The sequence below is a fragment of the Pleurodeles waltl genome, chromosome 10 (assembly GCF_031143425.1).
Source record: "Pleurodeles waltl isolate 20211129_DDA chromosome 10, aPleWal1.hap1.20221129, whole genome shotgun sequence".
NCBI lineage: Eukaryota > Metazoa > Chordata > Amphibia > Caudata > Salamandridae > Pleurodeles > Pleurodeles waltl.
The window spans coordinates 67273396-67286815 of NC_090449.1; the positions used below are offsets into that span (position 1 = coordinate 67273396).

Below are 13420 nucleotides of genomic sequence, written 5' to 3' on the forward strand. Positions count from 1 at the left end.
TCTAAGGGGAACCCTTGGACTCTGTGCATACTATTCCTTACTTTGAAATAGTGCATACAGAGCCAACTTCCTACATACATACATACACAGGCAATAAACGAGGAACACACACTCAGAGACAATTCCAGCCAATAGGTTTTGTTATAGAAAAATATCTTTTCTCAGTTTATTTTAAGAACCACAGGTTCAAATTCTACATGTAATATCTCATTTGAAAGGTATTGCAAGTAAGTACTTTAGGAACTTTGAATAATTACAGTAGCATATATACTTTTCACATACAACACAAATAGCTGTTTTAAAAGTGGACAGTGCAATTTTCACAGTTCCTGGGGGAGGTAAAGTATTGTTAGTTTTTGCAGGTAAGTAACCCACCTACAGGGTTCAGTTTTGGGTCCAAGGTAGCCCACCGTTGGGGGTTCAGAGCAACCCCAAAGTTACCACACCAGCAGCTCAGGGCCGGTCAGGTGCAGAGGTCAAAGAGGTGCCCAAAACACAGGCTTCAATGGAGAGAAGGGGGTGCCCCGGTTCCAGTCTGCCAGCAAGTAAGTACCCGCACCTTCGGAGGGCAGACCAGGGGGGTTTTGTAGGGCACCGGGGGGGGACACAAGTCCACACAAAAAGTACACCCTCGGCAGCGCGGGGGCGGCCGGGTGCAGTGTGTAAACTGGCGTCGGGTTTCCAATAGGAGTCAATGGGAGACCAAGGGGTCTCTTCAGCGGTGCAGGCAGGCAAGGGGGGGGCTCCTCGGGGTAGCCACCACCTAGGCAAGGGAGAGGGCCTCCTGGGGGTTACTCCTGCACAGAAGTTCCGTTCCTTCAGGTGCTGGGGGCTGCGGGTGCAGGGTCTTTTCCAGCCGTCGGGATTTTAGAGTCAGGCAGTCGCGGTAAGGGGGAGCCTCGGGATTCCCTCTGCAGGCGTCGCTGTGGGGGCTCAGGGGGGACAACTTTGGTTACTCACGGTCTCGGAGTCGCCGGAGGGTCCTCCCTGAGGTGTTGGTTCTCCACCAGTCGAGTCGGGGTCGCCGGGTGCAGTGTTGCAAGTCTCACGCTTCTTGCGGGGATTTGCAGGGGTTTTTAAATCTGCTCCTCTGTAACAAAGTTGCAGACTTTTTGGAGCAGTGCCACTGTCCTCGGGAGTTACTTGTCTTTCTTGAAGCAGGGCAGTCCTCTGAGGATTCAGAGGTCGCTGGTCCTGGGGAAAGCGTCGTTGGAGCAGGTTTCTTTAGAAGGCAGGAGACATGCCGGAAGGTCTGGGGCCAAAGCAGTTGGTGTCTTCTTTTCTTCTTCTGCAGGGGTCTTTCAGCTCAGCAGTCCTCTTCTTCTTGTAGTTTCAGGAATCTAAATCTTTAGGTTCAGGGCAGCCCTTAAATACTAAATTTAAGGGTGTGTTTAGGTCGGGGGGGTTAGTAGCCAATGGCTACTAGCCCTGAGGGTGGGTACACCCTCTTTGTGCCTCCTCCCAAGGGGAGGGGGTCACAATCCTATCCCTATTGGGGATTTCTAAAAGTTAGAGTCACTTCAGCTCAGGACACCTTAGGGGCTGTCCTGACTGGCCAGTGACTCCTCCTTGTTATTCTCATTATTTCCCCCGGCCTTGCCGCCAAAAGTGGGGCGGTGGCCGGAGGGGGCGGGCAACTCCACTAGCTGGAGTGCCCTGTGGTGCTGGAACAAAGGGGGTGAGCCTTTGAGGCTCACCGCCAGGTGTTACAGCTCCTGCCTGGGGGAGGTGTTAGCATCTCCACCCAGTGCAGGCTTTGTTACTGGCCTCAGAGTGACAAAGGCACTCTCCCCATGGGGCCAGCAACATGTCTCGGTTTGGCAGGCTGCTGGAACCAGTCAGCCTACACAGATAGTCGGTTAAGGTTTCAGGGGGCACCTCTAAGGTGCCCTCTGGGGTGTATTTTACAATAAAATGTACACTGGCATCAGTGTGCATTTATTGTGCTGAGAAGTTTGATACCAAACTTCCCAGTTTTCAGTGTAGCCATTGTGGTGCTGTGGAGTTCGTGTAAAACAGACTCCCAGACCATATACTCTTATGGCTACCCTGCACTTACAATGTCTACGGTTTTGCTTAGACACTGTAGGGGCACAGTGCTCATGCACTGGTGCCCTCACCTATGGTATAGTGCACCCTGCCTTAGGGCTGTAAGGCCTGCTAGAGGGGTGACTTATCTATACTTGCATAGGCAGTGAGAGGCTGGCATGGCACCCTGAGGGGAGTGCCATGTCGACTTACTAATTTTGTTCTCACCAGCACACACAAGCTGGCAAGCAGTGTGTCTGTGCTGAGTGAGGGGTCTCCAGGGTGGCATAAGACATGCTGCAGCCCTTAGAGACCTTCCCTGGCATCAGGGCCCTTGGTACCAGAGGTACCAGTTACAAGGGACTTACCTGGATGCCAGGGTGTGCCAATTGTGGATACAAAAGTACAGGTTAGGGAAAGAACACTGGTGCTGGGGCCTGGTTAGCAGGCCTCAGCACACTTTCAATTGTAAACATAGCATCAGCAAAGGCAAAAAGTCAGGGGGCAACCATGCCAAGGAGGCATTTCCTTACACATACATATATACATACATACACATATATATATATATATATATACATACATATATATATATATGCTATGCATTCCACCTTTCCACCATCCTGATTCGACAAATTTATGGCCCAATTGACTCCCACTGCATGTCTTAGTAACTGCATCAGTCGGACACTAAAAGCCATTTAGTCCCATTGAGTAGGAATTCTATTACCTAGACATTCATACATCTTATGCCTGGTTTCAGAATGTTTTAGTATTTCATTCTGTGACCTAAAAAACGTAAAGGAAATAGGATGACATGACACAAGGCAACACAAAAGAAACAAAACCTTCTGGAATCAGACAAACCTTATCAAAGTAAGGACTGCGATCCATGGGAAAATCTTTGGCAATGTGAGGTCTCATCCCCGGACCTTTCCCAACCACCCGGCTACATTCTCCGATGGCAAGAGGAGGCTTGTCCACGTCCATTCGTTTATCCTGCATCATTCCTAAAAAGGTTTTTTTTTTTTTAAACAAAAAAAAAAAGAAGAAGAAAACTGTGAGTAAACAGACAGAATTATGTCCAACTAAATGATCTTTTAACCAGACAACAGGAAATACCTATTGATTCTATTGTTATATACACATTGCAGCAATTTAATCAATAGCTGCACATATCGGGATTAAACATGCTGCATAGCTGCAACAGTTTTGCAGTTTGCTCTTTTTACACAGTCGCATGCTCTACATACTTTCCCTATTAAATGTTTAGGCAGGGAAGGGAAGTTTTTTCCTCTTCAGGCTACTATAATATAGGAGTAAATCAGTGTCCAGTCTAAAAAGAAACTAGGACATCAGTGATTGTGGAGAAGTGTGGCACAATGGTTAGACCGGCAGACCCTGATGCAGAGAACTGGCCCGGGACCAGGGTTCAATTCCCCCTCAGCGGGTCTTGGGCTCAATTCCCTTGGACCAGCTAATTCTCGCTTCGGTACCTAATCTAATTAATGGGTCCCACTCTGTAACTCTGGGCAAAAGCTTGCTTAATCTCCACAACGGCCCTCACAGCGCTTGGATGCCTGGCTTCACCCCGAGGCTGTCCAGGAGTGGGCACCTCACAGGGAAAAGCCAGGAGGGGTTTCACAGCGGTATGCGTACAGCGCCTTGAGACCCTAACGGGTGAGTAGTGCACTATAAAAGTGCGAAGTTTACAGTTTACTGTTACAGTTTTTACAGTGATTAGCTGTTTGCCACATGTTGCACACAATCTTCTTAGTTTGTATGTGTCCAGGATAACGTGAAAGCATGAGATAGCCTAGTATATTAATGTATTATGCAACCTCAGAGGCCTGTAGACAGAGAAAAATGCAGTGATGCTCTTGTTACCCAATGAGTTACTTAGTAAAAAAAATCACCTTTTTAATAATCATCGTATAGAGATGTGACCTTAGTCTTATAGTGGAGGAACTCTAATTTTACTGTGTTTTCATTAGTCTACCATTCTCAGTCCCTCCATCACAGCTCCCTGACCTGTCTTCTTTTCTTATGTACCTGATATACAGCTGGATTATCCTACTCGCGCTGTAGCCCAGAATGTCACTGTGCAGAAGCTGAACCTGGGAGGGTCCTTGACTCCATTCACTCACACAGAGACACTTGTGACCTAGTTTTCACTCATACATGCCCAGGCCAGCACACAACCACTTAGCTTCGGGCTAGCCAGAGCACACTAGATCTTGCTTAAAGATTTCAGTCCCTTTGAAGGCCAATAGTTTTATTCCTGCTGTTAAGACTTAACATTAAAAAATTCTGCTGTAGTCAATGGACTAGAAATTAGGTTTCACTGAGGGATGTCCATGCCTAGCCCGTGACCAAAGACTACTCAGTGGCTTAAGTTTGCTTTTATGAACTGGAAGAATGAGAATATTGAAGAGGTTGTTCCTCTTCAACAGCAGACCAAGGTAACACACAATAAACCAACCCCATGTTAAACTAAAGTTTTTTGCCCCCGAAATCAAAATGTAAGGCTGCTTCATCTGGATAAGAATATATTGACCTTGACAGCATAGATCCATTTGATCTATTCTAAAATCATTTAATATTAAACTTTGCAGAGTATTATACTCATTTTCTTCAATTCAAATTAGAGGTAAATAATGAGCAGAAAGCTTTCTAACCATACATAGATTGACTTGTGCAAATGCTACCGGTATTTCCACTGCACGCTCTCAAGCACAGAGATTGTCCTTTCTTTCACAACCTCAGATTTCAGTTGCAAAGAAGCAATAAAAGACGCCCCCACAACGCAAACCTATGAAGCCCTATGCTGTACAAACATGTTTTGTCTGTTCTAGCCTTAAGAAAAGACTGTTTTGACTGCTAAGTCCAGTTCCTCCAGATAGCCATGACCATTGAAATCACTAATCAATTTTCATTCATAGCTAAAACGACCCCACTAAATTCGTAAATATGCAGGAAAAGTATTAAAAAATATCCTTAAAAGCATGCCAAATATATCAAAACATAAAACATGTTAAAGTTCTACTATATAAGTACATGTTTCTAACTCTTACCATCCAACCCTAATCTTAGTCAAAATATAGAAACGGAATCTCAAATTCTGTTTGCAAAGTGGGGGTTGGGGTCGTTCTGAGACTGACTGGGTCAAGCTAAAGGAAAAAAAAAAAAAAAAGTAATACCAATGCCCATTCCCTTTTCAAGCTCAATAGCTGTTCTGTGTTTTCTCCGTTGCATCGTAACTAGCTTGGTCTCTTGCCCCATTTTATAGGTTTCATATAGAGACTTAACCTGGTTCTGAAATACCTCCAGATTATGTAATATCTATTGAGACTGAAAAGCTAATATTATAGCCGTGTTAGAGGTGGTTTATACATTTCTTTCCAGAGTAATGATTTTAGTGATTCTTTGAGATGTTTGCAAGCGAAAGCTGTACGTGGAGACGGCATGCATAGTATGCCGCCCACGTTCACGACTTCAAATTCTAGTTTCAACTGAACTACATAGCTGGAAATGGGGGACACCAAAAATGAACTTTGTGTTGCTAATTCTCTTTTCAATTCCCACTTACAACTTCTTTTCAAAATGAAAATGCTCTGTAACTCACTGCATAAATCAATTTGGACGTGAAACTGTTAGGAAAGAATTTATCCTTGGTCTTTGGAGATTCAGGTCTAGCTTCCTGGGATCACTCTGAAAATAGGTAGCTTTATGGTGCAGTGCTTTTACATGTCAACTAGAGTTGGCCTAACAATGTTGCCACACCAGTATTGGATTGTTGGTGTCTGTTCAATTTTACAGCCCCCATAAGCCAGATGTATTTGCCACGGGTTTTCCCATAAATATTTTTGTTTTGTTTCTAATCAGCATCAATTTATGGTTATTGTAATAAAGTGGCACAACCAACGAATTGCTGCAGGTCTTTTGGGGTGGGGTGGGGTGTCGCTTTACCATGCCAAGCAGGAAGCAATTGGAATGTGTGTCATGGATAACACTAATTGTCCTCACTATATATGGAATCAGTAGTGGTAAAATAAAAGAACAACCAAATGCCCCTAAGAAAATCATGCATAGGGCATTGCCCATTGAGTGCAGGGTACCATGAGACAAAGGTTGGGAATTTTAAGTTTTCTGCAGTGGCTAACAGATTTACTCTGGGTGCTTCCCATTTACAAACATACTGAAAGCACTGCTTGGGAGGAATCTTTTTGCCTTTCATGTGTTTGTTGCTGCATCCTGCTTAACAGGTCTGTCACTGCTGTTGTCCATTCCCCGTACATGTTTTGCTAGGAGGAAGTCTTTCTATCAAATGACCCAACACCATATTGTCTGTGCTGGCGCAAGTGTGCCATTCTGTGGCTGGATGTATTACATAGTAGTCATGTTGTCTTATGAGCACTGTTTTGTTGCAAATTACTAGGAAAATGCTCTCACGGCTGGATGCACAGTTATCAAATCCAAAAGACTAATGTGTGGTTGCAGCTGTTGAGTCCCAGTGGCCTGAGTGTTCAGGGTGTCTAAATGCGCTCTTCAGCCTTTAAGGGAAGTCCGGTCATCTTCAGTCGAGGGTCGATAAATGACTCTTCCCAGTAACACATTTTTGTTCACCCATTTTAAGTAGAGCCCAAGACTTTGGGCTCTACCTACACTAAACCTTTTTCCCATTTACCTTTAGCTTGGGCCCATTGCCTGAACAGACACCCCTGTAGTGGAAGCATATGAAGGTGACCATCTTGAATATTGTATTACAAGATGTAATCATTGCAGCCATTTAATGTTCATACTCCGAGTCAGTGAATGTGAAGTCCGGCAAAGTTGGCAGTCTTTAAAACACCATCACACTCATTGTATGGGGTGTGCTTTGTCCGTCACTGTACTCAGCACGGCTCCAAAGCAGGGTGGTATTTGTTAGGAATAAAGATGTGATTTCTTGCTATTTCGGTTGAATCTCATTTTGAGTAAAAGGAACATTATTTGGGAGGATGTGCATTGTGGTTGGCTTCTGCTCTTTTTCAGCCAGTTGTCAAGATACAGAAAAACATTAATGGCACTGCAGCGGAGATGTACTGCAACCATTCCTAGATATTTTCTAATCCTGAAGCAGTCACTGGCCCAAACCGCAGTACTCTAAACTGCTGTTGTGATCTCCTAAGCAGAGCAGTGGATTGGCATCTTGGAGAGGATTTCTTTCTTGAACCAACTCCCTGCCTCCCTTTCAGTATGCCTGTGGCAAGTGTTCCACGATTGCTCCATCTCTTCCAGTGGTACCCGTCATAACTGGATAACAAACCTACTGAATCAGCAAAGCACCATTTTGGGGCTGCAATTAATCCATGCCTTCTTGCACACTGCATCAATCTCTCTACTCTCCTTGACTGTTGGAGGTGCAGCCACAGTGCTGAATGCAAAGGCACTTTCCCCAGCTACATGGGCAAATAGGTATGTAGCCTCAAATGAACGTGTGATCATCTGGCGCTGCTTTGAACATTCTCTAGTTTTCATAGGGTTGTTGAAGTTGTCAGCCGCAGACCGTCATGCTTTTGAGCATGCTGTTTGTCATCTAGTGGCGATAGTTTGAAGATGGCTGCTTTTGGTGGTCCATGCTAGAAGAATGCCATTGGTCCTCTTCACTGCACTAAGGGAAGGGATTGCCAATGGTCAGGTATGTCCACCACCTGTTTAGTGTCAAACTCAGTGTGCGCAGCATGTGACTGACAGATAATGGACTGGGATCCAGAGGCCTATGCCTCAATAATATGGGGAATACCCTAAGATCCTCAGATATAGACTCCTCAAAAGCAAGATTTCCTTTTCTTTGGGTTTATGGGCCTCTTGGAAATCTGCCTTGACAAACATACAAGTATGTGTCCTATCACAAGATGGACGTAGACCCTTTTCCAGAATGTGCCCATGCCAGTAATGGTGGTGGCCTACTAGATGTCGAAGACCGTTTTGAAGCAGACTTCGCAATCAACCTTGGTGTACAGGCCGGGATGGGTCTATATATGAAGTCCATGCTCTGCTATCTGCTGCCCAGGTTTATCCATAGCCAAAACTACCTTTTGAGGCAGAGTTTTCTCAGGATAGTGGTCAAGGCCAACTCACAGATTTCTGGGCACAGACTGTAGACTCGCACAGGCTCTCTAGAGGGCTTGCTTGGGAGTCGAGACCCCTGCTGAGGTCCAACACCACAGGAAAGACCTTCCGATTGCATAGTTGGCTTAAGTGCAGTCTGTGTCCTGATGTATGGTTAACTAGGATGCCCTAGAGACTGATGGTGGCTGAATTCCAAGTCCTCCGAGGACACATTCGGAACTCCCATCATCTTTACCTCCCGGGAAATCGAGTCTTTCACTATATTATGTTACCTCTACATCCTCAAAACTTGTCTGTTGATGGCTCAGGAGAGCTTTGGTGCTGCATTTTGTAGTGCAACCACCTAGGTTCCATCCTGTAATGGATATGTTTGTTTTTGACATTCTCTGGGTAGACAGAGGTTACAGAGTCGCTAAGGAAGGTCTGACAGGAACTTGCAGTTACATATGAGAAAAACTGTGGGAAAGTGTTGTCCATAATCCACTAGCACTCATTACTAGATGCCAAGAGTTTGCAAAACCTCTGGCCTACGGCTACGAACAGTTATTTAACTGTAATGTTCTTTGCAGTACAAAACTTATGAAAAGATTCACATCAATAAATCCTTCCGTCTGTTGGTTGGAGGGGTCTGGGGGGGACTGGGTGTTTGGGGTGGCATTGTCACATATATTTGTTGGACCTAAATATTGTGTGTGAGAGAGATCAGACAATTCCCAATGCAGCTTGGGAAAAGCCTTTTTTGTTCACATGCTTTACATCGTTTTTCCAAGCTGCAAACTTCAGAAAGCTTTTACTGTACTGCTATCACAAAGGGGATTTAAAAATGACAATGGACTTTGGCAATGGTGAGACATTTACCTTAAAATATAACACCAGCCAGAAAATGTAAAGGTGGGGTAAAGTTGCATCATACTACGGGTGTACTCTAATTACAGAGGTCTTACAAACGACCACTTGGTTCAGATATTTACTGTTAGGTCAGCTATAGACACCGGAAGGGCTTTTTCATAAGGCTCAGAATTTTAAAGCTTGCACAACTTAAAAAGTAAATTCAACATACGCTATGACAGAATGTTTCCTTCATTAGAAGCAGCATGAAAACCTACCAGTGTTTGACTTGCACTTCCAATATTCCAACAAGATATGAAGAACTCAAAATGTTTCAAACACTGCAATGCAGTTGCATTACTCCAGAAATTACGTTACAAGCTCTGGGAAGTTTGTAGCTGTGCTAACCCTAATTATGTTCCTGTTAGCTGTGTCTGATGTGCATTGCCAAACTAAAAAGGCTACACCAATTGCCAACATTGTTTGTACTTGAGTCACTGCAGACTGCGGAGATGATTTTGCTGTTTTTCACACAAACACATGAAGAGGGAAGTAACGTTTTTGATATATAAAGCGCAGAGGAAGTTAACAGAACAGAGGGCATTCTAAGAGGATATTTGTAGAGGAAATTTGTATGAAAGCATGTTGAAGTGACTGCTGCTCAGGAGAGTTCGAGTACCAAAATATGTCAAAGCTACACTTTAAATTGTGCATATAGTGGATTTAATTCTGTGTCACAGGAGCACAGGCCACTTGCTTACCTCCCGAAAGATCCATCTTATTGCTCTGCATGGCTTCCTCTGGTGAGTCTCTCTGAAATAAAGCATTGAATCCATTTAATAATGTTTCAATCTCAAAAGGGCAGACATTGTGTCCAAATTTATGCAACGCAGTAAACTAGAGGAACACCTTGGGTGATACAAATCTCAAATTAAACAGCATCATTACTGTGTGTGGGTTATAGAATAATCAGTCTCAAAATCAGGTATTTGTACTGTTTCAGTGAATAGTCTCTAAAAAAAGAAACTCCCTTCTCAGGACTCTGCCACAAAAAATAGCTATTGCATAAATAAAAAAAATCTGTAAACTTTCAGAGACTGACTTGCCAGGTTCAGAAGTTATTTGCAAAAGTAGCCTTGACGTACAGGCCAGCATTTTAGAGTCTCCATCTTAAACATCAAGCCAAATGATGTGGCTGTGACCGTGATACATTTTCTCAATAATGACGGAATGTGTAGATTTAAAAAAAATAAAAGTCGAAGGAACTGTGTAAGGAAATGCCTCCTTGGCATGGTTGCCCCCTGACTTTTTGCCTTTGCTGATGCTATGTTTACAATTGAAAGTGTGCTGAGGCCTGCTAACCAGGCCCCAGCACCAGTGTTCTTTCCCTAACCTGTACTTTTGTATCCACAATTGGCAGACCCTGGCATCCAGATAAGTCCCTTGTAACTGGTACTTCTAGTACCAAGGGCCCTGATGCCAAGGAAGGTCTCTAAGGGCTGCAGCATGTCTTATGCCACCCTGGAGACCTCTCACTCAGCACAGACACACTGCTTGCCAGCTTGTGTGTGCTAGTGAGGACAAAACGAGTAAGTCGACATGGCACTCCCCTCAGGGTGCCATGCCAGCCTCTCACTGCCTATGCAGTATAGGTAAGACACCCCTCTAGCAGGCCTTACAGCCCTAAGGCAGGGTGCACTATACCATAGGTGAGGGTACCAGTGCATGAGCATGGTACCCCTACAGTGTCTAAACAAAACCTTAGACATTGTAAGTGCAGGGTAGCCATAAGAGTATATGGTCTGGGAGTCTGTCAAACACGAACTCCACAGCACCATAATGGCTACACTGAAAACTGGGAAGTTTGGTATCAAACTCCTCAGCACAATAAATGCACACTGATGCCAGTGTACATTTTATTGTAAAATACACCACAGAGGGCACCTTAGAGGTGCCCCCTGAAACTTAACCGACTGTCTGTGTAGGCTGACTAGTCCCAGCAGCCTGCCACACCAGAGACATGTTGCTGGCCCCATGGGGAGAGTGCCTTTGTCACTCTGAGGCCAGTAACAAAGCCTGCACTGGGTGGAGATGCTAACACCTCCCCCAGGCAGGAGCTGTGACACCTGGCGGTGAGCCTCAAAGGCTCACCCCTTTGTCACAGCCCAGCAGGGCACTCCAGCTTAGTGGAGTTGCCCGCCCCCTCCGGCCACGGCCCCCACTTTTGGCGGCAAGGCTGGAGGGAACAAAGAAAGCAACAAGGAGGAGTCACTGGCCAGTCAGGACAGCCCCTAAGGTGTCCTGAGCTGAAGTGACTCTAACTTTTAGAAATCCTCCATCTTGCAGATGGAGGATTCCCCCAATAGGGTTAGGATTGTGACCCCCTCCCCTTGGGAGGAGGCACAAAGAGGGTGTACCCACCCTCAGGGCTAGTAGCCATTGGCTACTAACCCCCCAGACCTAAACACGCCCTTAAATTTAGTATTTAAGGGCTACCCTGAACCCTAGAAAATTAGATTCCTGCAACTACAAGAAGAAGGACTGCCTAGCTGAAAAACCCCTGCAGAGGAAGACCAGAAGACGACAACTGCCTTGGCTCCAGAAACTCACCGGCCTGTCTCCTGCCTTCCAAAGACCCTGCTCCAGCGACGCCTTCCAAAGGGACCAGCGACCTCGACATCCTCTGAGGACTGCCCCTGCTTCGAAAAGACAAGAAACTCCCGAGGACAGCGGACCTGCTCCAAGAAAAGCTGCAACTTTGTTTCCAGCAGCTTTAAAGAACCCTGCAAGCTCCCCGCAAGAAGCGTGAGACTTGCAACACTGCACCCGGCGACCCCGACTCGACTGGTGGCGATCCAACACCTCAGGAGGGACCCCAGGACTACTCTAAGACTGTGAGTACAAAAACCTGTCCCCCCCGAGCCCCCACAGCGCCGCCTGCAGAGGGAATCCCGAGGCTTCCCCTGACCGCGACTCTTTGAATCCTAAGTCCCGACACCTGGGAGAGACCCTGCACCCGCAGCCCCCAGGACCTGAAGGACCGGACTTTCACTGGAGGAGTGACCCCCAGGAGTCCCTCTCCCTTGACCAAGTGGAGGTTTCCCCGAGGAACCCCCCCCTTGCCTGCCTGCAGCGCTGAAGAGATCCCTAGATCTCCCATTGACTTCCATTACAAACCCGACGCTTGTTTCTACACTGCACCCGGCCGCCCCCGCGCTGCTGAGGGTGAAATTTCTGTGTGGGCTTGTGTCCCCCCTGGTGCCCTACAAAACCCCCCTGGTCTGCCCTCCGAAGACGCGGGTACTTACCTGCAAGCAGACCGGAACCGGGGCACCCCCTTCTCTCCATTCTAGCCTATGTGTTTTGGGCACCACTTTGAACTCTGCACCTGACCGGCCCTGAGCTGCTGGTGTGGTGACTTTGGGGTTGCTCTGAACCCCCAACGGTGGGCTACCTTGGACCAAGAACTAAGCCCTGTAAGTGTCTTACTTACCTGGTTAACCTAACAAATACTTACCTCCCCTAGGAACTGTGAAAATTGCACTAAGTGTCCACTTTTAAAACAGCTATTTGTGAATAACTTGAAAAGTATACATGCAATTTTGATGATTTGAGGTTCCTAAAGTACTTACCTGCAATACCTTTCGAATGAGATATTACATGTAGAATTTGAACCTGTGGTTCTTAAAATAAACTAAGAAAAGATATTTTTCTATATAAAAACCTATTGGCTGGATTTGTCTCTGAGTGTGTGTACCTCATTTATTGTCTATGTGTATGTACAACAAATGCTTAACACTACTCCTTGGATAAGCCTACTGCTCGACCACACTACCACAAAATAGAGCATTAGTATTATCTATTTTTACCACTATTTTACCTCTAAGGGGAACCCTTGGACTCTGTGCATGCTATTCCTTACTTTGAAATAGCACATACAGAGCCAACTTCCTACAAACTGTTTTTAAAACCAGTGCCTGCTGACCTACACCGGTGCCTGGGTTTAAATGCTGGATTTCCCAGGGATGGGCAGGTGAAGTGGGGATGAGGGCTTGCAAAGCTGCAAATAGCTTAAGGTTAGAACCACAGTGATAAGTGAAAAGCAAATTAACAGGTATGAAGAAGGATAACAACCATACAAGCTGGGTGAAATGGTTTCACTTTAGCGAGAAATTGTGAAAAGGATCAATACTTACAGAAAATCCCATGTTGTTGAATTGCTTCACGAATGGATTCATCCAAGATTCGTCTTGCTTATTTACATTTTTCATCGTTCCCTGTAACAACATTTTGATGTACATGAAAATCAAAATGACAGGTCAACTACACTTGACATTGACTACCAGTGGAGTAAAGCATACACAACTGTGTAATTTAGAAGGCTGACAAGGTGGGAGGCAAAAAGACTATGAAGTCTATTACACACACACACCATAAACAGCAAATACAA

At 45.5% G+C, this 13420-nt stretch overlaps 1 protein-coding gene across 4 annotated transcripts in view; it reads right to left on the minus strand.

Moving 5' to 3' along the window:
• TNRC6A (trinucleotide repeat containing adaptor 6A) overlaps positions 1-13420 on the minus strand; it is a 376657-nt gene that overhangs the window by 245068 nt on the left and 118169 nt on the right. For all 4 annotated transcript variants that reach the window (XM_069209691.1, XM_069209690.1, XM_069209693.1 and 1 more), the window contains 3 exons: positions 13167-13247; positions 9732-9783; positions 2896-3038 (listed from right to left, as the gene is read on the minus strand). In XM_069209691.1, coding sequence (XP_069065792.1) covers positions 2896-3038; positions 9732-9783; positions 13167-13247 — 276 coding nt within the window. The remainder of the gene's footprint in view (positions 1-2895; positions 3039-9731; positions 9784-13166; positions 13248-13420) is intronic.